The sequence below is a fragment of the Berghia stephanieae genome, chromosome 11 (genome assembly GCF_034508935.2).
Source record: "Berghia stephanieae isolate SIO BIC M18660-M18661 chromosome 11, UCSD_Bste_1.3, whole genome shotgun sequence".
In the NCBI taxonomy this organism is placed as follows: domain Eukaryota; kingdom Metazoa; phylum Mollusca; class Gastropoda; order Nudibranchia; family Aeolidiidae; genus Berghia; species Berghia stephanieae.
Window position 1 is genome coordinate 3,326,310 of NC_088370.1, and position 27,816 is coordinate 3,354,125.

The 27,816-nt window shown below is 36.1% G+C and overlaps 2 protein-coding genes and 1 long non-coding RNA gene across 7 annotated transcripts; 1 reads left to right on the forward strand and 2 right to left on the reverse strand.

Annotated features, from left to right (window-relative positions):
• Window positions 1–58: 58 nt before the first annotated feature.
• LOC144957364 (E3 SUMO-protein ligase NSE2-like) lies at window positions 59–17,360 on the reverse strand. 3 transcript variants are annotated; one of them, XM_078888560.1, is made up of 6 exons: window positions 17,231–17,360; window positions 13,892–14,043; window positions 11,266–11,372; window positions 3,983–4,118; window positions 2,095–2,302; window positions 59–271 (listed from the first exon to the last, which is right to left on the reverse strand). In XM_078888560.1, exons 2-6 carry the CDS (start codon window positions 14,019–14,021, stop codon window positions 139–141), a joined length of 714 nt encoding a protein of 237 aa, XP_078744686.1. In that variant the 5' UTR covers window positions 14,022–14,043; window positions 17,231–17,360; the 3' UTR covers window positions 59–138. The 3 variants fall into 3 exon arrangements, with proteins under 3 accessions (XP_078744686.1, XP_078744685.1, XP_078744687.1); XM_078888559.1 differs by lacking the exon at window positions 17,231–17,360 and adding an exon at window positions 16,679–16,783; XM_078888561.1 differs by lacking the exons at window positions 13,892–14,043; window positions 17,231–17,360 and adding an exon at window positions 11,953–12,246.
• On the reverse strand, window positions 7,654–11,259 carry LOC144957365 (uncharacterized). Its single transcript, XR_013642144.1, has 2 exons — window positions 10,351–11,259; window positions 7,654–9,188 (listed from the first exon to the last, which is right to left on the reverse strand). It is a non-coding gene; the product is annotated as an uncharacterized LOC144957365 (long non-coding RNA).
• On the forward strand, window positions 17,113–27,816 carry LOC144957362 (uncharacterized). Of its 3 annotated transcripts, none has more exons than XM_078888554.1 (3): window positions 17,113–17,404; window positions 18,123–18,180; window positions 20,127–27,816. In XM_078888554.1, exon 3 carries the CDS (start codon window positions 20,226–20,228, stop codon window positions 24,735–24,737), a length of 4,512 nt encoding a protein of 1,503 aa, XP_078744680.1. In that variant the 5' UTR covers window positions 17,113–17,404; window positions 18,123–18,180; window positions 20,127–20,225; the 3' UTR covers window positions 24,738–27,816. The 3 variants fall into 3 exon arrangements, with proteins under 3 accessions (XP_078744680.1, XP_078744679.1, XP_078744681.1); XM_078888553.1 differs by having other exon boundaries at window positions 17,246–17,452; XM_078888555.1 differs by lacking the exon at window positions 17,113–17,404 and adding an exon at window positions 17,557–17,694.

Sequence of the window (27,816 nt, forward strand, 5' to 3'; positions counted from 1 at the left end):
CACCAATATTACATAGGACCGTAAAATATCAACTATAAGTAAGAAAGAATTAGTCATATTTAGGTTGTTTGGATTTAAGACAGTTTATTTACAGTAAGTAAAACCAAGTATGAATCTGTACAATGAAAAGCTTTCCAGCTATCTATTGGAGGAGGACGAGGCAGTGTTTCCCTTTTTCTTCAGGTATTCAATGTATTTCTTGAGGTCTTTAAATTCCACCAATTTCTTGGCATCCATCGGTCCGGGGTTCGGGCATCCCCCAACAGGACATCTGGGATTCGAGGAAATGAAACACAGGAATAAATAAATGACTGATTAAATTCACAACTACTTTTTAACTCACTCAATCCTAGAGATTTTTGCTATTTTTCAAAATTGGAAAAAAAAATATAATTAAAAATGAGCATATAATATATACATAGATTGTTTTATTCAACTACGATTAAAATGTAAAAACTAAAAACATTAGCTTTGATACTACGCCTATAATTTTTCTCAGAAAATGTAATTAAAAGGGATAGGGTAATAGTGACCTGGGTAAACTATGGATATAGTCGGTGTTAAGGTTGAGTGAGTTAAAACAAAATTTTAATCAGCCGTTTGCCAGACAGAAGACAAATCTGTTCGTATTTTTTTTAAACTACAAAAATAATGAAATTGTACAGAAGACACAGGACAGTTAGATTGATTTGACTTGAAGCAACAATTCATTTCAAAATACTTTAGAATATATTTCGATAGAGTTATACTTGGTTGAATACAATAATTTTAAAATATTATTTTCACTAAATTTTCTCTTAAAAATCTAAATTTTAAGGAAAAAATATCAGAATTTGGTGTGCGAATATTATTATTATTATTATTATTATTATTATTATTATTATTATTATTATTATTATTAAGAATTTGTGTTGACAAGGTTAATGTTTTTGTTTCTAACTTCCTCTAATGGTTGCTTATAAATAAAAACTTCAACTTCGTTTTAATAATATTATTACAAGCAATTTTATTACATTTGCTAAATTTTGGGACCCAAATAATTTGGAATCAATACTGATCAAATCTGTGTTAGTTTTAGGTCTACAAAATCAAAAAGACAAAAAGCTGACATAAATCAGACCTGCCAACTAAAATATTTTAAAACACTTAAAAACTCTTAGGAGATAAGAATTGGATTCAGTAGTCTGATGTCATCCACTCGGCAACGGCGGCCATCTTGGTTCTAAACAAAGAAAATCATTACTTTTTATTCTTCAAGCTGGCTAGAACTTTTCATATGTCTTGTGACCAGAATGTGTAAAAGTCAATACATGATCAAATTTATGTGTTTTTTTCCTCTGGATACGCTTTTATGCTCGACGGAGAAATATTTCATACGGGCATCCGCCATTGTTCCGATTGTTGAGAGCCAGTGTTGCTAAGTTACATGTGTCATTAGGAAGGAAGTGACGTTACGACTATTGAATCCTATTGTGGCCACTATAAGTTAACTTTAATAATAAACAATTTTCCTCAAATCATTAAAATGATCAACTTTCATTTTCAATAAGCTTTAGTAACTTAGAGATCCTCATGAAATTCTGAAATTGGAGTCAAAATTTCGTAATTCTTCGAATTTTTCATAATAATAGTATTAGTAGGCAGGTCTACATAAATGTATCCAAACCGACAAAAACAATCCAGTAGCTCATTGAAGCAGGTCCAGTGAGAAACGTAACTTTCCAATACCATAGCTGCCAACTTTTCAAAATGCAAAAACGTATTATTATACGCGGTGCGGACGCCCAATTCATGTCTTAAAATGGCATATTTATTAATGTACTTAAGATCTAGATTGGTCAGAACTGTAATACTAAGAGAAGCTTATCTTTATCATCATACTGGGTAGGCATAAGTGATGGGGAGGTGGTGACAGAAGCAGATTACTGAGGCTTGAGCTTAACAGCCTCCTTTGTGGCGAAAATTTTCTCCCAAGATAATTTTTATCAGATTTTCTTTTTTTTTTTTCTGGATTTTTTTTCTTTTTCTGGATTGGCCAAATCGTACTAAGTACGATTTTATCGTACTGGTTGGCAGCTATGCAATACAACTTACTTGGCTCTCCCTTTGCGTGCTTTGATGTGTTCTAATATGGGATCCCTGTCGTACACGTGTCCACACAGCGTGTTCTTCACTGGATGCTCCATGGTACGGCCACTGTAAGGACATTTGGTGTTGACCTCTGTTTGGGTCAAGGCCACGTCATCATCCTCTGTTGACCCCAACAAAGTGGCTCTCAGGGACTCAAATTGTTCCTCATCAACTGGAGTAAAAGGGGAGAGTTATTTAAACGCAGGGTTGCCAATTCAGGAGGCTAAAATTTACTGAACTTTTATCAAACACATTGACCAACCCCTGTGCTGAACTTCAGTAAAAAGACTTTGTGATTGTATACTTACTTTTTTCTGTTCAACAGGTGATTGGAAAATATACTGAGGGTTTATAACATACTGAATTCAGTAAATATACGGAAAACTCAGTATATCTTAGTAATTTATGAACAAAATCATAATCCACGAGCCATCACATGATAATTTAACCACAAAATAATACAATTTCAATAACTATTGAATCGATATAAGTAGATAATTAATTTTAAATCCAAGAAAATTAAAAACACCATGATTGCTATGCAAGGTTCAGTTTTTAAGGGATTGCGCATGTGCAGGGACGCTTACTCTCGGGCAAGGCCATATGAATATTCATTGAGTCTATAAAATGGCAACCTTGAAAACAAGTAAATACTCGTCGTAAGATTTTTGCCATAATATTCAACTAAAAATTAATATGTCACAATTCCTTGGATAAACTAAACCCTCTGTGCATCACAATGTTTCATTTATTCCCCCAGCAAGCCGCATGACTATCAATATGTATTTAATAGTGTTATGGTGTATTATTATTATTGAGTTATTGCCCTTTGCAATTGTATTACCAATCTTATATTTCCATTAATAAACACTTCATTACGTTTAGTTACTTCTAAGTAATGTCACAGTTGAATATATTTTAAGAATACATTATATTCGTATCATTAGTTGACTACACTTGTACATTAACGTTATATTACATAGCGTATATTCCTTTTTATGTATATTACTATACTGCTATGTTTAATATTACTAAGTCTGTGATATATGATTTAAAGAGTTGGAAATAAAGTAACTTGTTGATTGGCCACCAATGAGTGTCTTCCCTGTCAGTCTTTGTGTATGCACTGCCTTTGGTGCATAACAATAACAAATAGAATAATACAAGAAGGTAAATCATGTTCTTTAACTGGCAATCAAACCTCAGAGCTCTTGATTCCTGGTCAGATGTGACACTGCTGAACCATTGAGATAGGAAGACTTGATGCTAATTCTTCACAAAAAGAATCCACCAATTCACAACATTGAAAATGTAAAAACAAATACGTAGAAGAGACCAGAATTATGTGGCAGCAGCTGAAGTAGATTGACTATTATTCAATTTTTCAGTCGACATGGATAAAGGTCTTTCATTGACAATGGACAACCCATACGCAAGACGAAGCACATAACTAGCAGGGTTGCTATTTTCATGCTTTTTAAAAATACCAAATTGACCAAACTTGGTTTTTTTTTGTAAAGTATGTGGCCTGGAAAAATTGGGTTTAGCAAATTTGCACTTTTTTCCCCCCAAATCACTTAAATTTACTTATTTATTTAACACAAAATACACTAATTTCACCCTGAAACTTTCATTAAATCAAGGTACTCACTATAGCATCTATCTCTATGTCTGTCCTTTAAAAACTCAAAAGGGTTGGGGGTATCATTTCTCTGTACAGCTCATGTTAAATTTTGCCAAAGAGCATAGAATTACTGGCAAATCTAAAAAAAAAAAATTATTATTTTCATAGATTGGATATACGAGTAACTTCATTGGCAGCAATAATGTTATAATTTTGTCCAAAACTCACTCGTGCTGTCATCAATGTTCAGTTTTGCCTCCATCTCCTTAAACTTGGTGTGACCCCTGGGGTCGATGGAGTTGTGGGTCTGGAGTTCAGACAGACTTTCATCAAGGCAGCGGGTGAGGTCAGGTAGATCCCCGGTCTATGAAGAATGAATAAAATAAATATAACTACTGTATCATCTCTTTTAGGTTATAGTTATTACCCTTCATACCCTTCAGAGTCCCAAACCTGGAGTTAGTCCCAATTTTGGCATGGAAAGGCAGCTTCTTGCTACCCATTGGATAGGACGTTAGACTATCCCATGAATATAACTACTGTATCATTTTTACATTATTGCCCTTCAGAGTCCCAAACCTGGAGTTAGTCCCAATTTGGGCGTGGAAAGTCAGCTTCTTGCTACCCATTGGATAGGACGTTAGTCTTTCCCATAGTACATTCAATCAGATCTTAATGACACCCACATTATAAAATTATGAAAAATTTGTTGCTAAACAGTAATATACAAAAATTAACAAACTCAAGGACAGTTTCCCCGGACTCCTTGGGACTTACAAAACAGTCGAGGCAAATTGTGTACAAAGAGTAATAAGGAAAAAAATCAGGACATTCGACTGAGTACAAGTCAAGGAAATCTGGTTTGTTTTTTTTTGTTTTTAAGGGTTTTACGGCGCTTGCAACACATTAAGGTCATATCAGCGCCAGTAAAAAGGAAGAAAATGGGAAAATAAAAAGTTCTAGAATTACAATTAAAGTTAAAGCACCCAAGAAAAGGGAAGACAAAAGGGGAATTGGTTCAAATATGAAACAGATGTTGATTCCAAGAGCTCACGATCAAAGTACTTAGTTTGAGATCACCTAAAAGTCTCATCCAGATACAAGCACAGGTCCCTACTAAGAGGAACACACTCAAATGTTTACAAATCATACGGTGCAAAACAGAGAGATGATTTACAAGGAAAAAAATATCATCTCCCAAAACTAACTATACATTTGACTGTTTCCCTCTCAGCCAGGGTATCCGACCAGGACCAGGACAAAACCAAGTAATTTCATTCCAAGACAAAGACAGAAAGCATATTGGAAAACAGATAAAGGTGGATTGAAGACACAGTATGTACCTCCCTGCCCACTATGGGAGTACAAGGAAATCGTACTCGAATGTAAAATATTGTCAAAGAAAGAAAAAATACTAAGCATGGAATGTTTCGGTATCAAAAGCCTTCTTCAGACAAAAAAAAAAAGTTAAAATGCTAATAATAATAATATAGTATAATCTTTATTGTCCAAAAGAAATGGCAATTTGTCATTTTGTTTACAATGTTTGAAATTAAAAATACAATACATAGATAGATTGACAAAAATACATTAATTAATAAAATAATAATAATAATATATACATCAAAATGATAAATGATTTAAATAGCTAAATGAAGATGAGGTTTCATAACAGTTTTGAAAACCCAAACATACTCTCTTACTCACGCGCACACCTCCACACATCCCTACACACACACACATGCTAAAATAATTCTGTTTACACTTTGAATTCTATATGAACATAACAGTAATAGGTTAACCTAATTTATATGGAAGTCAATGGAAAATGACTTTCTAAATTCCATTTCAGTGATTTACGTATTAAAAAAACAGGAAATTCCAACCTATGACTAATAAAATAAAATTTCTTTAAAATGTAGTTCTTCAGAACCATTCGGCCCATGGATCCGGAGTCTATAACGTGAAATGGACAATAGCAAATGTTTGCTACTCTCTGGATAGGATGCTAGTCTATAGTGAATTACTTTCTGCCAGATCTAACAGATCCAGCTACCCAATCACCGCTGCATGGACAGGGGGGGGGGGGGGTTGTCAGAAAAAATCTCAACTGCACCCAGCATCGTTTTTATTGATATTGTTTTTAAGGGTTTTACGGCGCTTGCAACACATTTAGGTTATATCAGCGCCAGTAAAAAGGAGGAAAATGGGATGGTAAAAAGTTCTAAAATTACAAGTAAAGCACCCAAGAGAAAGTAAGACAAAGGGGAACTAGGAACAAATAGGGATCAGATGTAGATTCCAAGAGCACACCACCACTGTACTTAGTTTGAGATCACCTATAAGTCTCATTTGGACATAAGCACAAAATCCAACAAAGAGAAATACATTCAAATGCTTACATTCAAAATAACAAATATAATAAAATATAACAGAGAGATGATTTACAAGGAAAAAAATTTCATCTCCCAAACAATAACTATGCATTTGACTTTGACTGTTTCCCCCCCCAGCCAGGGCCAGGACAAAACCAAGTAATCCAATTTAAGACAAAGACAGAAAGCATGTTGGAAAACAGATATAAGGGGATAGAAGACACAGTATGTACCTCTCTGCCCTCTTTGGGAGGTCAGGAACCCCACCCAGACAGTTATAAGGGGATAGAAGACACAGTATGTACCTCTCTGCCCTCTACAGGAGGTCAGGAACGCCACCCAGACAGTTATAAGGGGATAGAAGACACAGTATGTACCTCTCTGGGAGGTCAGGAACGCCACCCAGACAGTAATAAGGGGATAGAAGACACAGTATGTACCTCTCTGCCCTCTATGGGAGGTCAGGAACCCCACCCAGGCACCCAGCATCAATCTCAGTCCCTTTGCATGTGAAGCAAGTGACCTATCAACTGAGCTATGGGGACCCCTAACCTATGACTCATATTCCTGTCATCTGCATTTTTTGCCAAATTGGGACCTAAAATTTGCCAAAATTTGCCCAAAAAACCTCCCAAAATTTGCCAAGAAATTTGCCAAAAATACCAAAATTTGTCCAAAAATTTACAGCACTTTGGGTCCTTATTTGAAGATTTTTTGACGAAACGATCCATGACTGAAGTTGGAAGTGTAAGTGACTCGATTTATTTGACTTGAAAAATGAAATGACTGTGAATAGCGTTGCTACAAAGATTTTAAATGATCATTATCCATAGAAAGTAGCTTCCCTTGGTTTGGGCCCAGGCAAAGCTGCAACACTTCTCAAGTTTCGCACTTTTTTTTTTTCGTTATTTTGTTTTCGCTTCTTTTTCCCCCCAAAATTTGCCACGCGATTTGCCAATTTTCCCAAAATTTGCCACGCGATTTGCCAATTTTCCCAAAATTTGCCACGATTTGCCAATTTTGGGAAATTTGCCAAAATTTGGGGATTGCCCTGATATTTGCATCCGCAAAAAATGCAGATGACAGATATTCCTCTATAAAAACTGTGAGATGTACAACAGTTTGCCCTCACATCCGTCTGACAACCAAAGGCAATCTCCCTGAACTGATTGACAGAAATAAAAATAAATCATTTCCATCAGAGCCAGCAAGAAAGAGAAAAAAAAGTGACACAAAGAATTCCCACCCCATCCAAATTGACACCAGCATCAAAGAGTCCACCATCATCTTCATCAGCTCAATTCTCTTCTTCATCACCACAAGGTGTCACCTTTAAAAAATCAGATTCATCCTCATCATCATCATCATCAGCTCAGTTCTCTTCATCATTATCACAAGTTCCCACCGTCAAAAAATCAAAATCCTCATCATCATTATCTTCCCCCTCGTCATCTCAACTCTCGCCATCAACATCACAGGGTTCCATCTTTTAAAAAGAAACAGATTGTAGAACAAGTAAGGATATTTTAAATACAACAACAAATTTAATCCAAGAACAAGAAATTACAGATTAAAATAAGGAAATAGCTAGCTTAAAAAAAACAACTTAGTTACATTAAATGGGATAGTAAAAAGCTCTAGAATTACAATTAAAGCACACAAGAAAAGGTTATTGTTTTGTTTTTGTTTTTAAGGGGTGTATGGCGCGTGCAACACTTTTAGGTCATATCAGCGCCATCATTGATAAAGATCTTTCCATGACAATTCACGTGAATAACACCATACAATCTATGTACATAGAAATGAAAAAAATAACAAAATTCGTAATTTAATACCGAAGCATAAAGCAGAACTTTTAATTAATTCCCTTGTTTTATCTAAATTGGACTATTGTAACTCCATTTGGGCGAATTTAGCTAAAGACAAAATTAGCAAACTTCAGGTGCTCAAAATAACGCAGCCAGACTCATTGTACGCAATAACAAAAAATACCCGTCAGCAACTCTCCTTCTCCGTGAGTTACATTGGCTTCCTGAGGAAAAAAGAGTTGCCTATAAGATTTGTACTGTTGTCTACAAATCCTTGAGCACCAACAGTCCCTCCTATATCAAAGACCTTCTAAACATATATGTCCCCAATAGAAACTTGAGGTCAAGTAATGACCAATCAATCCTTGTCAAACCTAAGCCATTGCGTAAAAAAGGTGAACAGTCTTTTCCATTTTCGGCCCCCCATTTATGGAACTTTCTCTCATCACACGTGAGATGCTCGGATTAGTTGACAACGTTCAAATCTCGCTTAAAGTACTTAAAGTTTTATCTTTTTACGTCATAATGTTGCAATACTATTATCATATCTTATGTTGTTAAATTGAATTCATATCACGTTTCCATCAAACTTGTCTTACCGTAATATGTTTTGTTTTATATCACTGTAAAGCGCTTAGAGCATGTTTCAATGGGGTAAAGCGTTATATAAATGCCATTTATTATTATTATTATTATTATTATTATTATTATTATTATTATTATTATTATTATCATTATCCACTAATGGTAAATGGTGAAAAGTAACATCCTGGCATTATTATTATTATTATTATTATTATTATTATTATCATCCACTAATGGTAAATGGTGAATAGTAACATCCTGGTATTATTATTATTATCATCATCCACTAATGGTAAATGGTGAATAGTAACATCCTGGCACTCTGGCTGCATCGACCACTGTCGCCCAGTGGACTGACTGACCACAGGCACTGACCACAGGCTGTAAAGCCAAGACCTGTCATCATCTGTTACTGATCTGGATAATGGGTCGTACTTCACTTTTATAAGGCAAAAGTTCCTCAGTTGTCTTTACAGTATCGTCAGCTTGATGCTGTCTTGTCCATTTGCACCCCTTGTCAGTACGACTCAGATTATCCAGAGCATGCAGAAAGAGGGCTACGGCATGTGAACATTCATATGATCCCCTTGGACATTCGCATGTTGTTTCACATATGTTTGTTGCTTTAGGTCTCTTCCAACACAAATGAGGTTATATGAGAGACCGCTGAAACAAAAAAACAAGCAATCTAACAAAAATAGTACAAATGTAAATCAAAATCATAACCTAAAGATATCATAAGCTAAATTACAAATAACCAAGAACAAACAGGCAGAAGATTTACAGAAAAAAAAATATCCCCTGTCAAAAATACAATCACAAACCAAAGAAGCAGGATAGGCTAGTAAAGAGAAGAAGAAACGACATCACTATCGGATCGTACACCCATGCGAACATCATAGGTATACGATTCAAGGGTGATGCTCCCATCCAACCACCCGCTTTGTTGTTTCACATAGATACAAGGCATCATCAAGATAGATCTGTGGGGTAATAGAAAATAAAATATTCATATTTAGAGCCACGATCAAGCTCAATAGGCAAAAAAAAAAAAAAAGTCTAATAAAATAAAATAATAATACAGAAATAAATTTGCAGTGCAATCTAAACATTCAAGAATAGGAAGTTTATTTTACCAGGACTAACACTGGCCTACCCACATGAAGTATGATAAAATGTCTAGCGTGATTGTGATGCTCCTATAAGTACCTTACTATAGGTTACTATACTATACTAAGTAGTATGTAGTAGACTATAGTCAATCAATAGTAACGAAAATTAAGCAAAGCAAGACCTCCAAAATCTGTGGTGTATAAGATAAAAACACAATGATTCTCTGTCTCTCTCTCCCTCTCTTTACCTAAAATCGAATGTAAACAGTAAAATCTGTCCATTGGATAAATTCTATCTGTTTAAACTCAAAGTAAACTGACTAAGTAAAATGTCCAACAGTAGTTTGTGCGGCTATGTGGTCTTGTGGTATGACACTCGCTTTCGGATAGAAAGGTCCTAGGTTTGAGCCTCGCGCTCGGCGCATAGTTGAGTCCTTGGAAAAGGCTTTTCACTCACATTCTCTCACCGTACTCAGGTGTAAAATGAGTACCTGGCCGTTAACAGCGTTGTCTTTGTCCGAAAAATTGTAATATTGCCTAACAGGCGCCATGTCCCGTCCTACATGTGAAATGTTGCTGTTGACCAGGGACCCCTTGTAAAGCGCTTTGAGCACATTTTAGTGGATATTGCGCTATATAAAGCTCAATTATTTTTTTAAAAGTTTTACGAGGATGTGAGATTGAGATTTTGAGAGTGAGAAGACGAAATGACTTACCTTCACAGAATACTCTTTATTCTTCATGCTGGCTTGAACTTTACCAAACATCAAGCCATCCGAGTACGAGAAAGTCAAAACATGACCTGATTAGTTATGGTTTTCACCTCTTGAGACACTTTTAGGCTCATCAGAGAAGTGTTTCATAAGGGTGGGGATGGAAATAAAGTTAGTGTCCGCCGTTGTTCTCGACTGTTTAGAACCAGCCGGTTCATTACCATGCGTTGTTGCGCGGGAAGTGACGTCACGACTGTTGTACCCTATTATGTAAAGAAAAGCCTATGATTCTTCACCTCTGCAAGACATTATTACAATGACCACACTACTGACCATCTGTGAAAAAATCATATGTAAAAATGAATGTAACAGCTTCTTAAAAGAACAAAAACAACACTTAAAAAGGAACGTTTCAGACTCAAAACCCTTCGTCAGCCAAAATAACAAAGACAGTAAAAATGGTAATACTGTTTTTGTTATTGGCTGGAGAAGTGTTTTGAGTCTGAAACTCTCCTTTTTAAGTATTTTGTTCTTTTAACTCACTCAACCCTAACACTGACTATATCCGTAGTTTACCCATCTTACTTGTATCCCATGCCTATTTATTACATTTTTTCTGAGACAAATTATAGGCGTAGTATCAAAGCTAATGTTTTTAGTTTTTACATGTTAATGGCAGTTGAATAAAACCATCTATGTACATGCTCATTTTTAATACAATTAATACAATTATGAAAAGTAGCAAAAATCTCCAGGATTGAGTGAGTTAAGAAGCTGTTACATTCATTTTTGCACATGCTTTTTTCACAGATGCTCAGTAGTGTGGTCATTGTGTTAATGTTCTTTATTGAAGCTGCTCCATTCATTTTTGTACACATACTATTTTACAGTCTACAACAGCCTAGTACATAGACTAACCATCTGTCTAATCTGGCCCAATGCTGTCACTTGGTGCTGTATTTCTTTCTCCATCTCTACAAAGTCCACCATCATCTGTCTAGCTGTCTTCTTCAAGTTCTCATCCTCTGTATCAATCATCAAAATAAAATTATAGAAAAAAATAATAAATTGGGTTGATCTGTCAAAATGAACAGAATGACAAACTTTAATTTTTTTATTTTAATACTTTATTCGCTGGATTTTAGCATGCTAAAGGGAGAAGCCAGAATTTTTATTTCTTAAATCTGATCCTAAGGTCATCCATGGGTTCTAGCCCCCACCAATACTTATAGAAGAAAAAAAAGTAGAAAGGCATCTAGGAGTCTTGATCTGCTTCCTTTGAGTGTAAGAAATTAACGACCAAATAATTGGGACGAGGAGGGTTTCTTCTGTGAAGACATTTTGCTTTAGCTATACCTCAGTTTCTAGTTACCACTATCATATAAATTTAAGTAAATTTTATAACTTAGACTATGGATGTAATTTTCATTGTTTAAGGTTAATCCTGACACAAATACCGCAGCACAGTCTGAGGTAGAGGATCACCACATATATACGAAGTTACTAATGTTATTTCGAGGTGAGCCAGACTTTGAAAACTGCAGACCTGTAAATGGCTGGTGAAAAAATTGTCTGAACTTTTCGAGGATGCGAAAATAGACTAACCAAACCAAAAAAGTGGATTAACAACACACATGATTCGGCATGCCTTGCGATAAAAAGGACTTTCCTCTCAATCCATAAATAAGACGACGTTGGCAATAAATACTAAATGCCATTCCCAGTGACTCAATTTTCCTCACATAGCAAGAGAAGAAATCGCCGTTGATGTCTTGTTCTTCAAGTCAAGACCATTTAAATTTATCTTTAACACCTTTTTCTGAGGTAAGTAAGTCGCAACTGAGATCTAAAAATACTTCAGGCATCTTGAATAGGAAGAATAATTGAATTAATAAATAACTGAAAAACTACGGTCGTGAGAGAATAGAAGAAAAGAGAATCTGTCGTATGCCAAAGGAGTGAAAACTTCCGATATAAGCATTCATTCACCTTTTCATTCGAAGAAAAATATTTATTTCGCATTCATATTTTTCCAGTTCACTTCAACCAGATAGAGATAATGAATGGACCTGAAAAAAGAACGGAACGACGTGTGTGTGTCGGTAGCAAAATATAAAGAAACGGCCAGGTCCCCAACACACTATGTGTGTTAGTTGATTACTGACTACGTTGTGTGTGATCGACGACTCGCGAACGCGAGCGACCGACACTAGGCTAGCTACGTGCGGGCAGACAGTAAGCAGTGAATACGAACACGTCCGGGGAGTGTGGAGGTGGTGATAAATATTGACAAGATGGAATGCTGCTGGTTTGTTTTGTCTTTGACGAGATAAGTACAATGTTTGTTGTTTTTTTTAAATAGACTCTCGGCGAGGCACACAATAAAACACTTTTATTTTCTTTTTAGTTGGTTTTGTTATGTGACGTTAGGAATATATATATATATATATATATATATATATATATATATATATATATATATATATATATATATATATATATATATATATATATATATATATATATATACATATATATATATATATATATATATATATATATATATATATATATATATATATATATATATATATATATATATATATATATATTTTTTTTTTTTTTTATTTAATGTCAGAATTTATAGAGCAAAATCGTACTGTCGGAATTCCGACAATTGTCGGAAGATTTACAGGCCTGAAACTGAAATAAAAGTCGGAATAATGAATGTGGATTGGAATAATAATATATATGTATATGCTTTGAATTGATGAGAAAATTTTGTACTGTTTCTCCAATTGCTAAAGCACTCAAATGTTATTATTTTGACCATTACCACTATAAATTTTAATCTTTAGTTATCAGGAGGTCTGAGGTTCAATCCCGTCGAGAAAGGAAGATTTTTATTCTTGTCCTTTTCTCTCTGCTTTGTCTATAAATAATAATGTGAAATTGATTGTAAGCTTCAATTTAATTACAAAAATAGATCAAATGAACGTTTCGGGTTTCCCCTTTATCAACAAAACAGAATGAATGAAACGGTAAGACATTATCTCATTCATCTGTGGTGTTTTATTCATTCTGTTGTGTTGATAGAGGGGAAACCCGGAATGTTCATTTGATCTGTTCTTGTAATTAAATTGAAGCTTACAATCAATTTTACATTATTATTTACTTCTTCGAGCTTCGAGCAGCAACATTTCATTTCATCTCTGCTTTGTCTGGCACTGTTTCATACACACTTTTTCAGATCTTCTCTAAGTACTAGAATTTTTTTTTTTTTTTTCCACTTAAAATTGATAATTTATATTGTAAAGTGCCCAGAGCTTGTGTTTTACACGAGAATGAGCTCTGTATAAATGTGTATTATTATTATTACTAAAATTTGCACTGCCCACATTGGTTGGGGCTTGAACCCCAGACCTCTCGAATGTCATACTCCTTGATTACAATGCTGCACATGAATGCATTTGGTTGCGTTACTAATAACTCAAAACAGCAATTTTTGGCAATATTTTTTCATGACTATAAGGATGAAACTCACCTCTACAACACTGGGAAATGTTTTGGGCAATGTCAAGGACACTAGCCATGCCTGTTTCTACATGAACTTTCAACCTCTGCTCCAAAATGTGTAGATCAGAGTCAATCTCGGCTACACCTCTGAGAGACATTTTTGTTCTTAGGCTATGAAATCTGAAATGGTAAAATTATAGAATAGTGACATAAAGGCTATTCGGATTGAGAGTCTGTAACATGACCTTATTTTACAGATTCGGGAAAATAGAGTTCACCATTATTTTGCCGAGCATTCAAGAATTTGAATTAGAGTTCAAGTTTATTTCCCGAGCAATAGAGGTCAAGTTTATTTCCCAAAGTGTTCAGAGAAATAGAGTTCAAGTTTATTTTTCAGAGCGTTCGGAGAAATAGAGCCGGCCTTTATTATAATACTTAATCTTTAAGTGATTATGGAATTTAACTTAGCTACAATAAATATTAATATTACTATTATTTAAGATAAGTTTCATTTTTTATAAGTATAAGTGAAAGTGGTGTGATTTTTCTAATTCCAAAAACAATTATAATTTGCTGAGTCAGTTGTAATTTAGGACTCCAGCCGAAGCCACTATTAATTACTGTGTTTTCCATCAGTTTCAATATTGCAAAAGACATGTTTCATCAGGTCATAGTATCTCTAGTTAGGGTTCAGTGTTGAGGGGGATGAACCCCCTAATAATAAAAAAAAATCCCCTCTTTAGTAGAGGTCCTTCCATAATTTCTATCCAAATATTGAATTATTCGGCATTGGTTAAGGAATGAGGCGCTGCCACCACATCATTGCTTGTTTACAAATCTGAGTTGCACTATAGCCAGTCCTTTGCATAAATGTAGAAGAAGATGCAGCACTGTTGGCGAAAAATGATGAGAAGGGATGCGAGGGGAGGGAGACAATGAGAGAGAGAGAGAGAGAGAGAGAGAGAGAGAGAGAGAGAGAGGAGAGAGAGAGGGAGAGAGGGAAGAGAGAAGAGGGAGAGAGAGAGAGAGAGAGGAGGATGAGAGAAGAAGAGAGAGAGAGAGAGAGAGAGAGAGAGAGAGAGAGAGAGAGAGAGAGAGAGAGAGAGAGAGAGAGAGAGAGAGAGAGAGAGAGAGAGAGAGAGAGAGAGAGAGAGAGGGAGAGAGGAGGAGGGAGAGGAGAGAGAGAGGGGGAGGGAGGGGAGGGAGAGAGGGAGAGAGGAAAGGGAGAGAGAGAGAAGAAAAGAGAGGAGAGAGGAGGAGGGGGGGGAGGGAGAGAGGGGGGGGGGGGGGGGAGGTCGTACCTTGGAAAAACTAAACAAAACTAAATTAAAACTCTCTCTTTATTTATTGGGGTTTTTTTTGGTTGTTTTGTTTACAATATTCTCCTTCAGCTATCATATTGGTATCGGGTTTTAAGAAGGGGCCTTTGGCTGTACTTGTACAAGCTTTAAACACACGCTGTGGTTATCCCCAGACACCTGTCTGGGGATAATAAAAATTCGTTATCTATAAAAACATATAATTAATTAACATTAAATCAGTTGTTACTACATATAAACAATTGGCGTCGACTTCTAAGTGGGTGTCATGGCCGAATGGTTTAGTCGTCTGCCCTGGAAGTTTTACCAGAATCGACGTTGCGGGTTCGAATCCTGGTTCCGCCACTTTTTTTTTTTCTTAATTCCGTCTTCTTGTTACAGAACGTTGCAAGGGATAAATGTCCCATCCATCCTTCCCCCCCCTCCCCCACACTTTTTTTTTTGTGCGAGTCTATTCTTTTCTCCTTTTTGTTTTGCCTTTCGTTCCGTTTCTGAGCGTGAATCTCTTAAAATTGTTTTTTATTTTTAAAAAAATTGTTTTTTTTCTACTCTATCTGACCATTTGGTCGCTCTCTGAATATGTCTGTTTGCTTTATAATTATTTATTCTTTTTTAGACACTTTTTTGAGATCGGAGTGGGTACGAATATGACAATATGCTAGAAACTAGAAAGGAACAAAGAGAGAGAGAGAGAGAGAGAGATAGAGAGAGAGAAAGTTAAAAAAAAAAAAAAAGAGGTGGGGGGAGGATGGATGGGACATTTATCCCTTGCAACGATCTGTAAAGAAGACAGAATTTAAAAAAAAAAAAAAAAAGTGGCGGAACCAGGATTTGAACCTGCAACGTCGATTCTGGTAAAACTTCCAGGGCAGACGACTAAACCATTCGGCCATGACACCAACTTCGAAGTCAACGCATATTGTGTATATGTAGTAACAACTGATTTCATGTTGGTTAATTTTATGTTTTTATAGATATTATATTAACTATTCAGTATCAGATACTGAATGTGCATTTTGGAAACATTCCATATTCTGGAATGTGAATAATTGTTTAAAAGAGCGAAGTTTCAAATATGCGTCTGGGAATAACGAAATTTCATTATCCCCAGACATCTGTCTGGGGATAATGACAGCCTTAAACGTAAACACATGATTCTTTTACTTTTTGACAATCTTCTTCACGGCACATGGTAGTAGTGGTGGTATTAGTATCGGCATCGGGTTTAAGGTTTAATTAATTTATTTTTTTTATGTTTGATCATCAAAATGGCACGTTAAACATTTATTGCTAGAGTCTAGTTACTAAGACTAAAAATAAAAAAGGAATGCTTGGCCTTGGACTTGGACGAATTGGAAGTGGGAAGTGGAACTGGAACACACGAGATACTTTAACTGACAATTGTCTCTGTGTAAACAAAGCAAGATGGCGGCTTGGACCTCGCTCCTTAACCAATTATTCAGTTTTAAATGGTAATCCGCAAAAAGAAAACAAACTTTTAAGAATCAAGTTGTCGAGTCATTAGAGAGGAGTGTTTAGATTTCACCGCCATCGGAAAGAGGTAAGAAGTAAGAAGCGAAACAAGACAAGTTTAACTCTTCGAAAGGAAAACGGTTGTTTAAAGGGAAATAAATGTTCAAACTTCGGTCATTGAGTTGACAATTTAGATTGTTTTTGAATATGTATTAAATACATGCAGCGGTACCTCTTATCAAAAAGGTTAGACATCTATATTTATTTTATTTTTCAAAAACTTTTGAATATTGTTTACCGTAATCATAATAACTTTGTCAACTAAGAATCCTTTATAAACGTATACAATAATGACACACAATTAAGACAAGTTATATAAATTTTATTTGGCATAACGATCTTCCACGCCCCCCGCTTAGTCCTGCCCACTCAGCCTAAAATCTTTTTTTAACAATTTAACAACAACAATGCAAGATTGCACGTGCGGCGTGTTTTAAAGTTCAAACTTTTGAGACAGTGCATTTAACATGAAAATGTAATTTTGAATCTAACTTAGAATATGAATATCACGATACCTCAACTACGCCACCGCCGCCATCACCACAACCGACCAACCAACGACAACGGCTGCAGAGGTCGACGTCATCATCATCTGCTGCTGCTGTTGTAGTTGTTGCTGCTGCTGCTGCGGTTGCTGAATGTGTTGTTGCCACAGTCATGTGAATAAAAAAGGTTGCTTTCGATTATTCGTAAGCTTGAGTTATCAATATCTTTTGTGTTATAAATAATTTCCTCCGGTAAGTTATATTTTTGTTGTTGATGTAGAGAAGAGAAGAATGGTGTTGTTAGTTGTGGTAATAAGTAATAGTAATAGATGAAGCCGAAGTCCGAACCTTGCCTTGTTCCTCGGTATGACTAAAGAGCAGACACGTACAAGGATATTAATGTTGTCAATGGGGGAGCTCAGCTCCGTGGCAAACATTGGTTTCCCAGCGCTGTGAAAGTCTTCAGATAAAAAGAGAAAAACGTTTCCCCCTCAGTAAGAGTATGAAACTTTTTTAAAATTTTAAAGTGTTTCCGAGAAAACATTTCAAGGAGGAAAACGGAGTGAATGTTGGAGTTGGGGCTGGGGTTATGTTTTTAAATATAAGCCATATCGTTCTGACAAAGACATTTATACTACTGATAATGATCTCAAAGGATTACCCATTGTAATATTGAACCTTTATCTAATTGATCATTGTGGTTACTGTTGTAAAGTTACTGTCACTCTTTGCCGTTGGGTCATCTCTCTTCATAGTCATCATAGTAAATGATAGCATTTATTTTCATGCTGTCCTAGATTTTATTTTATTTATTTTGTATATTTAAAAAAATGTTCTACCCATACACCCCGAATCCTCCCCTATTTACTCTCACAACACTTTTTAACACATTCTTTTATCTATACCTCTATTACTATTACAGATCAAGATATTATTAGAGAGAAGTCTTCGGAGCTTATATTTCTGACTTTTGTATTACGGTGAGTCATTTATTTTTTTCTCTCAATACCTTAAGATTTTCTGTCCGACGAAATTTTGTGGAATATGAAAGACCTACACTATGTCATTTAAGCATTTGGTAATTAGTAATCAAAAAAAAAAAAAAAAGAATCTCAGATTCAGATGAACAACCTTAAATAGTAGTAACAGATGAATAGAGTTCCTTTAGATCCATTAGGCCCATTAGTCCAAAGTCTCACAATCACTTGCTACCCTTTGGATAGGACTTAAAGTCTATTCTATTGCAATGTACTTTCCACCAGATCTAACAGACAGATATCCAATCAAGGCTGAGAGGACTCAAGGACCAGAAAAAAGATCTGGCATAAAACGGAAATAGCAAAAACATCAGACAGAGTTGCTCGAATAGAAAGCGCTTGGCATCTTAGTTTCTAAGGACAACAAGAAAAGTTTAAATAGAAAGATAGGATGGCTATAGAAAGATAGGATGGCAGAGGTAGTCGGCTTTCATGGCCTCCTTGACCACTGGTCATTACACCAATTGATCTGTATCTGTAATGTTCTCCAAATTATCTCAGATTTAAGCATTTGCTTGGAGGTTGTCTACACAATTGTAAGGTGATTGAAATCTTTCAAATACAGTGCAACCTCTGGATAACGACACCCTGTATAGCGACATTGACCTCTGGTCCCGAAAACCCATGTTTCTGAGTGGGCAGGGAGGTACTTACTGTATCTTCTATCCCCCTATATCTGTTTTCCAATAGCTCTCTGTCTTTGTCTTGGAATGAGATTACTTGGTTTTGTCTTGGCCCTGGCTGACAGGGAAACAGTCTAGCTAGTTTTGGGAGATGATATTTTTTTCCTTGTAAATCATCTCATCTTGTACTTTTATGTACTGTAATTTTTTTGTTTTATGAACATATGATTTGTAAACATTTGAATGTATTCCTCTTAGTGGGTCTTTGTGCTCGTGTCTGGATGAGACTTTTGGGTGATCTCAAACTAAGTACAGTGATAGTGTGCTCTTGGACTCTAAATCTGTTCCCTATTTAAATCATTCCCCTTTGTCTTACTTTTTCCTCAAGTCCTATTAATTGTAATTCTAGAATGTTTTTACTTTCCAATTTTTCATACTTTTTATTGGCGCTGATATGACCTTAATGTGTTGCAAGCGCCGTAAAACCCTTAAAAGCAAAAACAAACAAACCTGTGTTTAGCAACCTCAGTGTAGTGATAACTGTCAGTTGACACCAATGCTTGATACACAAAATCTAGCCAAATAGGCAACAATGTTTCTAACCAGCATCATGTCTTACTCTTAGACAATAAAAAGCGTACTTATAGTCAACGAGATCACGTTGTTACCGACCAAAGCAAACACATGTTTACCTACCAACGAAATCATAATTGGCCACACAGGGAATCATGTTTCAATTGTTCGTTTTAATGTTGTATTTTTAAAAAAATAATTTTTTTTTTCAACAGCACTTTATTTCCTAGTTAAAGAATTTATTTGTTTATTGAAACTGAATTATTCATTAGGGGCCAAAATGTTTGTAGTGTTGAAGTTGACCACAAGGACCTCTGGCCATCTGCATATGTAAGCCCAAAAGTGTCAAGTCTAGTGAATAAGGAGGGTGAGACAGCATTGTCCATCGATTTAACTCCCTTTTCCTGACACTTGTGTGGGAAGGACATTTTCATGAAGAAACAGTACTCATTCCAAATCCAAATGCGCTCTAACTTGACGAATTATAGCTTTCAATTGCTTCAAGGTCTTTTTGTACCTGCTATCTCATCAAGAGAAGTTCTTCTATCAGATGTGATGAATACTTCTGTCTTTATTGGATTCAGTGAACTACTTTAAAGACACGGTTGAGGAGGTTTCAGGTGAGGTAGGATAGCTTTATTTTTTGGTTTCTTTGAATAACCAGGTATTTGACTTTACTCTCTCTTTTCCCAGGTACACCACTGTGGCAGGCGTCAGTTTATAACTTAAGAAGACAGACAGTATTTATGTTTATAACATAATTGGACCTTGGCCTCATAATATCCTCTGAAGATGTCTCTCTCCACTCTCAGAAAATCGGGTCGTATAAAGACTCGAAAGAAAACTAAAAGTCACATGTCAGATGACTTTGAATATGATGAGAACAAATTTGATCCAGATGACGACTCCAATGTTGAAATCCAGACAAAATCTAATGTGGATATATCAACCGATATTTCACACCTGCTTCACTCGCATTCAAAGGAAACGAATGATGAAAATGCATGTTTGAATCATTCGTCTTTCCCCAATGTAATGAGTAAATTGCAAACAGAGGATGTCCAAAGTCTAGGGGAAAATTTATTAGAAGATTGCGGTGGAAGTGGTCAAATTGATGAAGGCCAGATATTTTCCTGTGACATTTGCGGTAAAATGCTAGTTGATATAGCAAGTTATGATAGACATATGAAATCACACTCGAGTGACCGTCGATTTCAATGTGGCCAGTGTGATAAAGCTTTCCTTGATAGCTGTAGTTTAAAAAGACACATGAAAACTCACGAGGATGATCGCCCGTTTTCTTGTGAGATTTGTCAGAAATCTTTCCGTGACACAGGTAGTATTAGTCGTCACATGCTTACCCACACGGAAAGACCAAGGATGTTTCAGTGCTCAATTTGTGATAAAAATTTCACAGACAAAACTGGATTGAAACGGCATGAGAAAACTCACACGGGCTTGAGACCATTTGTATGTGACGTGTGCCAGAAAGCATTCATGGACTCTTGCAGCTTCAAGAGGCATCAGAAAATTCACATTGGTATTAAAAATTATCATTGCCGAAAGTGTAAACGAAGCTTTATGGAGAAGCAAAGTTTGGTTAGGCACCAAAAGACAGTGTGTAAATTTTTGGATGATTCATCTGAACGAGGAGGAAATGTTGATAGTGATGATTTATCTAATCCCAATAATGACTCCAGTCTTGTTGAAAATAAAAAAAGAAACATTGACAATTATAATGAAGGTTTTCTTGTTGATGAGGAGAGTAAAGACCACTCTAATCATTCCATTTCTAGTGGCAACAGTAATAGTAACAGTCTTTCTGCTTCAACTCTACCCACATCTCAGACAAGTTTTAACAACTTTGTACCTTCGGATAATCTCAGCAGCTCAGATGCATTGCAACGAAACAAATCCCCCATAAAGGGACAACCATCGTTGGGTAGTCTCATCAAGAAGGACCCTGGATTGTACGATAGTATTTCAGAAATAGTTGAGAGTATAGATTCCTATGAGAAGATGTTAGATTTATGTGGGGATCAGGGTCAGAAAGAAATCGACGCGGCTCTGACACGTGATCCAGTTCCTATGCCTAATAATTTACTGTGTTTTGAATGTGGAGAATTGCTAGTGGATGGTGTTAACTTTAAAAGTGATGGAAAGGTTTTTCATCCAACAATGACCAATGCATTCAAATGTCTCAGTTGTGAAGCAGATGAGGAGGGTGATGATGAGGAATATGGCGAGCCACCTGTGCTGATGCCTCACGGTGTGGAATGTTCAGAAGACATGTTAGAAAATGATAACATTGCAAATGAAATCACCCCTCCAAATGCAGGAGATGCTATTGCAACGGAAAATTTTTACGGCACAGATGAACCAATGGAACAATTTCAAGATCGTTTGAAAAAAGAGCACGGTGTTTACTTTATTGAAGACGGCTTTCAGGAGGAAGAAAGCAGCGTTGACGATGGAAGTAGGAATTCTTTTTCACATCCTGTATCAAAAGCTGAGGATGATCAATCTAATTCAAGCTTCACTCCTGGTTTTCCAAATTATTCTAAGCATCAAACACCTGGTAGGAGTAAGATTAGTCAACATCCACATCTGTCTTTAGAAGGGCAGCAACAACAACAAAGCCCAAACTCCTCTACAGAATCGGCTAATACTACACAAATGTGTCCGACAGAATCAGGGGAGCAACCAAAGTTTGACTACGAAGTGGACGATCCAACCACCAGCATTCCGTCAGTGTTTCCTTGTCATTTGTGCACTAAAGTATTTGCATCTGCCCCGTTTCTGTCTCAGCACCTGTCCCTTCACAAGAAATCACCACACAAGTGTATGGTCTGTACCAAATCATTCACTAGTGCGCCTGCTTTGAAACGACACATGCATATGCACACGGGTGAAAAGCCTTATGTCTGTCCTATATGCCAGAAACAATTTAGGGATCCATCGAATTATGGTAAACACAAAAAGAATTGTATCGGTTCTGTTGGTGTGAGTTCAAGAATAGACTCCACAGCCAGTAGCCCCCCACAATCTAATTTGGAAGACTCCTTTTCAATGGATAATTTTAACCAGCCTTCCTCTGATCCATCCGTTGAAAGAGGAGAAATTCAAACAATGGGGAAAAGAAAGAATAAAAAAGCAAAAGCTGGTGGGGGAAATAATAAAGGTAGAAAATATTGGAAGGTTAAAGTCTTTGGAAATGCAAAATGTGTTGATGTTTTGGATGAGACAGCACCTTCTGTTTCTGAGGTGAATAATCATAATAATACTGCAGATTTTGGAGAAAGTGATTTGTCTGGAGTTGCAGACGAAAGTTTTCCTATTATGGCAGTCATGCCTTCCTTAGATGATGATGACGATATAGATGATCAGTCTGTTAGAGGTGATGAGAGTGGAGTTAGAAATATTTTCAAAGATGAATCAACAGTAGAGGATGACAAAGAAGTAAAGGGTGTAGTTGATGATAACGGAGGAAAAGATGTGGGGGATGAGAATAATTTTGGAGGGGAGAATGGTGATAAGAAGATGAATTATATTGCCTGTGAAGTGTGTCAAAAGTTATGCGAGAACCGGGATCACTTGGAAATGCATATGAATTACCACACTGGAAATCCCAATATCACTTGTATTGAGTGTGGGAAAACTTTTGCTGATTCTTTTGGTATGAAACGACACATGCGTACCCATCTGGGTATCCGGCCTTACGCGTGTGAAATTTGTGGTCGAGGCTACTGCGATAACTGGAGCCTCAAAAAACACAGAAGCAAAGGATGTGTTAAGTCTGAGGTAAAAGTAGCCCTTGAAGGTTTATTTTCCTGTCCCAAATGTTTGAAAGTCTTTGGTAATGAGGAGAATTTTCAGGTACACGTAAAAATGCATAAAGGAATGATACCCAATAAATTTGAGTGTGACGTCTGTCATAAAGGATTCTCAGAGGCTTTCAACTTGAAGAAGCATCGACGACTCCACATGGCAATTTGCTCCAGTTGTGGCCAGGAATTTGACAACATAAAGTTACTTAAAACGCACCAGGAATTGGCAGACTGCACGACATCGAAACCTGCTGAAGACACTGTAGACACTGACAAATCTTTTTCTTGTGAAATTTGCGGTCGTGTTTATTCCACTAGGTCTTACCTAGATCGGCACAGGAAGATCCATTCTGGGGTCAAGCCGCATGCGTGTGAGATCTGTAACAAAAGATTTTCTGAGGCTTTTAAATTGAGAAGGCATCAGAAATCGTCCCATTCGGACGAAAAACCTTTTATGTGTCAGGACTGCGGAAAGTGTTTTTCAGACGACGAAGCTCTAAAACGACACACTGTTAGTAGTGCTTGTGCTTTGAATAAAGTTATGGGAGAAACTGTGAGTTCAGAAAACTGTGCATGCCAGTTTTGTGATAAAGTGTTCCAGAAGAGTTACATGTTAGTAAGACATATGGCGGTTCATAGTCAGAGCCGACCATTTGCATGTGAAATCTGTGGTCGCTCATACAAAGATACCTCTAGTCTCAAACGTCATCAGGTGACGCATGTAGGCGTCAAAAATTATATCTGTCCAACGTGTGGAACCGATTTCTTTTATTCCGATAGTCTTAAACGTCACATGAGTGGAAGATGTGGCAGAAAGACTAAGACTCGTAGACGCAAAGCAGTACCTTGGAATCGGCCCAAAAAACGTTATTCTAAAAAGACTGTCTCCATAAACGATGGGTTGCCAGTCGATAATTATAATGATGATGATGAAAGCACTGTTGAAAACTATATTGATACCGCTCCGAAATCCTGGAAAAGAAAACTACACACTTCACCTTATATTCCAACAATCATTTCAGAGCTGCCCACGTCTGCTATCTCCATTCCACCAACCAAGAAGAAAAAAGGAGGAGAAGGAAAATGGTCTTGTCATTCCAAAGAACACTGCTGGCTGTGTGATGTCAAAGCACCAACAGCCTCTGCCCTTTTGTCTCACAGGAAACGAGTTCACAATTCAAACAATCAGAAACAGTTCTCGTGTCGAAAATGTTTTCTCCGCTTTCGTAAAAAGATCTACTGGAGAGCTCATGTGTTTTCTCGTCATCAGGTCAGACAATTTCCCTTTGGATACAGCGGGAGTAATGGTGGTGTCACAAAGGTTAGCAGGAGGAGAACAGTCGCTTCTACAGATGATATTTACTCCTCTGTGCTCATGGACAATGCATATGAGCTTTCACTTGAGGACATCAGTGATGCCAAAAGACCCAGGAGATCAGTACCGAGAGCGAAATGGTCTTGGATATCGCAAATATAAAAAGGAAATAAGAAAACTGGGACCAGAAAGTTATTTCAAAATTGAGTTGTGCCTTATATATTATACACACTTTACACAAGTCTTTGTCCAAAGCTTAGATAAAGACCAAATAATAGCCCTATTATCCAATGCTATGCATGATTTTAAAAATATTTTCCTCTTAATTTTTTAATAGAATCTAACCAAATCTTTTGTTTTGATTATTCATAAGTCATCTTGAAGAGTCTGTTTATTTGGCTGTATCATTGTTTTGTTGAGTTTTTATTTTTGGTTTTTAAAATCACAAATATAGGTGCACGATGTATTGGAGAAATCTCACCGCGAGGCCGCCGGTTTGTGATGGAAATTTATTATACTTTATATAGTATAGTTAGTGCTGTTGGTTTTCTCCTCCTTACCATCTAGATTCTAGCATTCAGCCATATTGCCAGGTAATTTTAGTAGGGCTACTGGTAAGGTCTTTAATCCCCTTTGTCTGTGTGGGGTTCCTATCCTTCCATAGTGGGCAGGGGGGTACATACTGTGTCTTCTATCCCCTTATATCTGTTTTCCAACATGCTTTCTGTCTTTGTCTTGTAATGAGATTACTTGGTTTTGTCCTGGCCCAGGCCAGAGTCCTAGCTGGGAGGGAAACAGTCAAATGCATAGTTATTGTTTTGGGAGATGATATTTTTTTCCTTGTAAATCATCTCTCTGTTATGTATTATTATATTTGTTATTATGAATTTATAATGTAAGCATTTGAGTGTGTTCCTCTTTGTTGGATTTTGTGCTTGTGTCTGGATGAGACTTATAGGTGATCTCAAACTAAGTACTTTGATAGTGTGCTCTTGGAATCTACATCTGATCCCTATTTGTTCCCAGTTCCCCTATGTCTTACTTTTTCTTGTGTGCTTTATTTATTGTAATTCTAGAACTTTTTACTATCTCATTTTCTTCCTTTTTACTGGCGCTGATATAACCTAAATGTGTTGTGCAAGCGCCGTAAAACCCTTAAAAACAAACAACAATCCCCTTTGTCAGGTTAAAAATACATTCGTTGTGACTTTCTGTTTGTTGTCCTGGCACTCTGGATGGGGTCTTTTGACTAAGTATAAAGTCCTATAGAGATACTAGCAAGAGAGTGAAAATGGAAAGGCTTCGTATGGGAACAAGTCCTATAGAAATACTGCTATTATTATTACTATTATTATTATTACCCGGCCATCTTTTTAAAAAAAAGTCAGTTAAGCTGCTTAAAAGAGACTATTTATGCTGGTTTCATCGATGCATTCAAGATATTTGGTAAAATTGGTTATTATTAAAATTACAGGGTCATATATTTTATTTTTTATGTTATACCTTTTTATCATTATCACTACAAATTTCATTGTTATCATTGCAGTCGTTATAATCTTCATTGTTGATTAAGATAAAATAAGAGCAATAATTTTCTTCATCGATACTTGTATAAAAGCTATAATTTCTAATCTTGTGCGGTAACATGAATGTATATTTAATTGGGCTGTTGATTATCTGGAAAGCAATAAACGTTAAAAGCCGAAAATTATATTCTGTATGCGGGTGGAGGTTCTCATTTACTGTTGCAAGCCAGGGAGGTGACATTGACTGACATGCTGTCTCTTTTATACATTTAGTATCTTTGTTCGTTTTCCTCTTCCAGATTCAAGGTGGGGTTTCTGACCTCCCATAGTCAGCAGGGAGGCACTAACTGTGTCTTCTATCCCCATATATCTGTTTTCCAACATGCTGTCTGTATTTGTCTTTGTCTTGGAATGAGATTACTTGGTTTTGTCTTGACCCTGGATGAGAGGGAAACAGTCAAGTGTGTAGGCTATAGAGTTTTGGGCGATGATATATTTTCTCTTGTAAATCATCTCTCTGTTATTCACTAGTTTATTTTCTGTTTTATATATCGTTTGTAAACATTTGAGTTTGTTCCTCTTAATGGGGACATGTGCTTGTGTCAGGATAAGACATTTAAACGATCTCAAACCAAGTACTTTGTGTGTTATTGGAGTCTAACACCTGTTCCTTATTTGAACCAATTCCCCTTTGTCTTACCGTTTCTTGAGTGCTTTAATTGTAATTCTAGAACTTTTTACTATCCCATTTTCTTCCTTTTTACTGGCGCTGATATGACCTACATGTGTTGCAAGCGCCGTAAAACCCTTAAAGAAAAAAAAAAAAAACACTTGAAGTGTTTGTGTTGTCTGTGAATGTTTTTTTCGTGTCATGCCCCAATTGGTATGAGCAATATTTACCTAACATGATTTGCCGTTTCTTATTAATATTAATATTATTATTATTATTATTATTATTATTATTATTATTATTATTATTATTATTATTATTATTGTTAGTATTATTATTGTTATTATTATTATTATTATTATTAATATTATTATTGTTGTTGTTGTTGTTTTATCATTTTATTATTACTATGTTTGCTACAGAGAATTAATTTTTTTTTTTTTGTGCGTGTGTATTTGGTGGGGTTGGTTTATTTTGTATTGCCTTATATTATTATTTGTTATGTGACTAGTCCGGACAGCCATACACCCAAAGGCATATTATGGCAGATCCCAAGATTTATCCGCGGGTGGTTGGATGGGAGCATCACCCTTGAATCATATACCCATGATGTTCACATGGGTGTACGATCCGATATAGTATAATAGTGATGTCGTTTCTTCTTCTCTTTACTAGCCTATCCTGCTTCTTTGGTTTGTGATTGTATTTTTGACAGGGGATATTTTTTTTTCTGTAAATCTTCTGCCTGTTTGTTCTTGGTTATTTGTAATTTAGCTTATGATATTTTCAGGTTATGATTTTGATTTACATTTGTACTATTTTTGTTAGATTGCTTGTTTTTTTTTTTGTTTCAGCGGTCTCTCATATAACCTCAATTGTGTTGGAAGAGACCTAAAGCAACAAACAAACAAACAAGATTTATCCTATCATATTACTAGTACTCTTATTAGCTTTGTGAAAATGTTTAAAGTAAAAAGATACTCTCTCTCTCTCTCTCTCTCTCTCTCTCTCTCTCTCTCTCTCTCTCTCTCTCTCTCTCTCTCTC

Coding starts and splice junctions, on each gene's coding strand:
- LOC144957364 (XM_078888560.1), bottom strand. CDS start 14,021: ATGTCTCTCAGAGGTGTAGCCGAGATTGACTCTGATCTACACATTTTG. Junction 4,119..11,265: donor TGGGCCAGATTAGACAGATG/GTTAGTCTATGT, acceptor CATTCTTCATAG/ACCGGGGATCTACCTGACCT. Junction 2,303..3,982: donor GAACATTGATGACAGCACGA/GTGAGTTTTGGA, acceptor CTTTTACTCCAG/TTGATGAGGAACAATTTGAG.
- LOC144957362 (XM_078888554.1), top strand. CDS start 20,226: ATGTCTCTCTCCACTCTCAGAAAATCGGGTCGTATAAAGACTCGAAAG.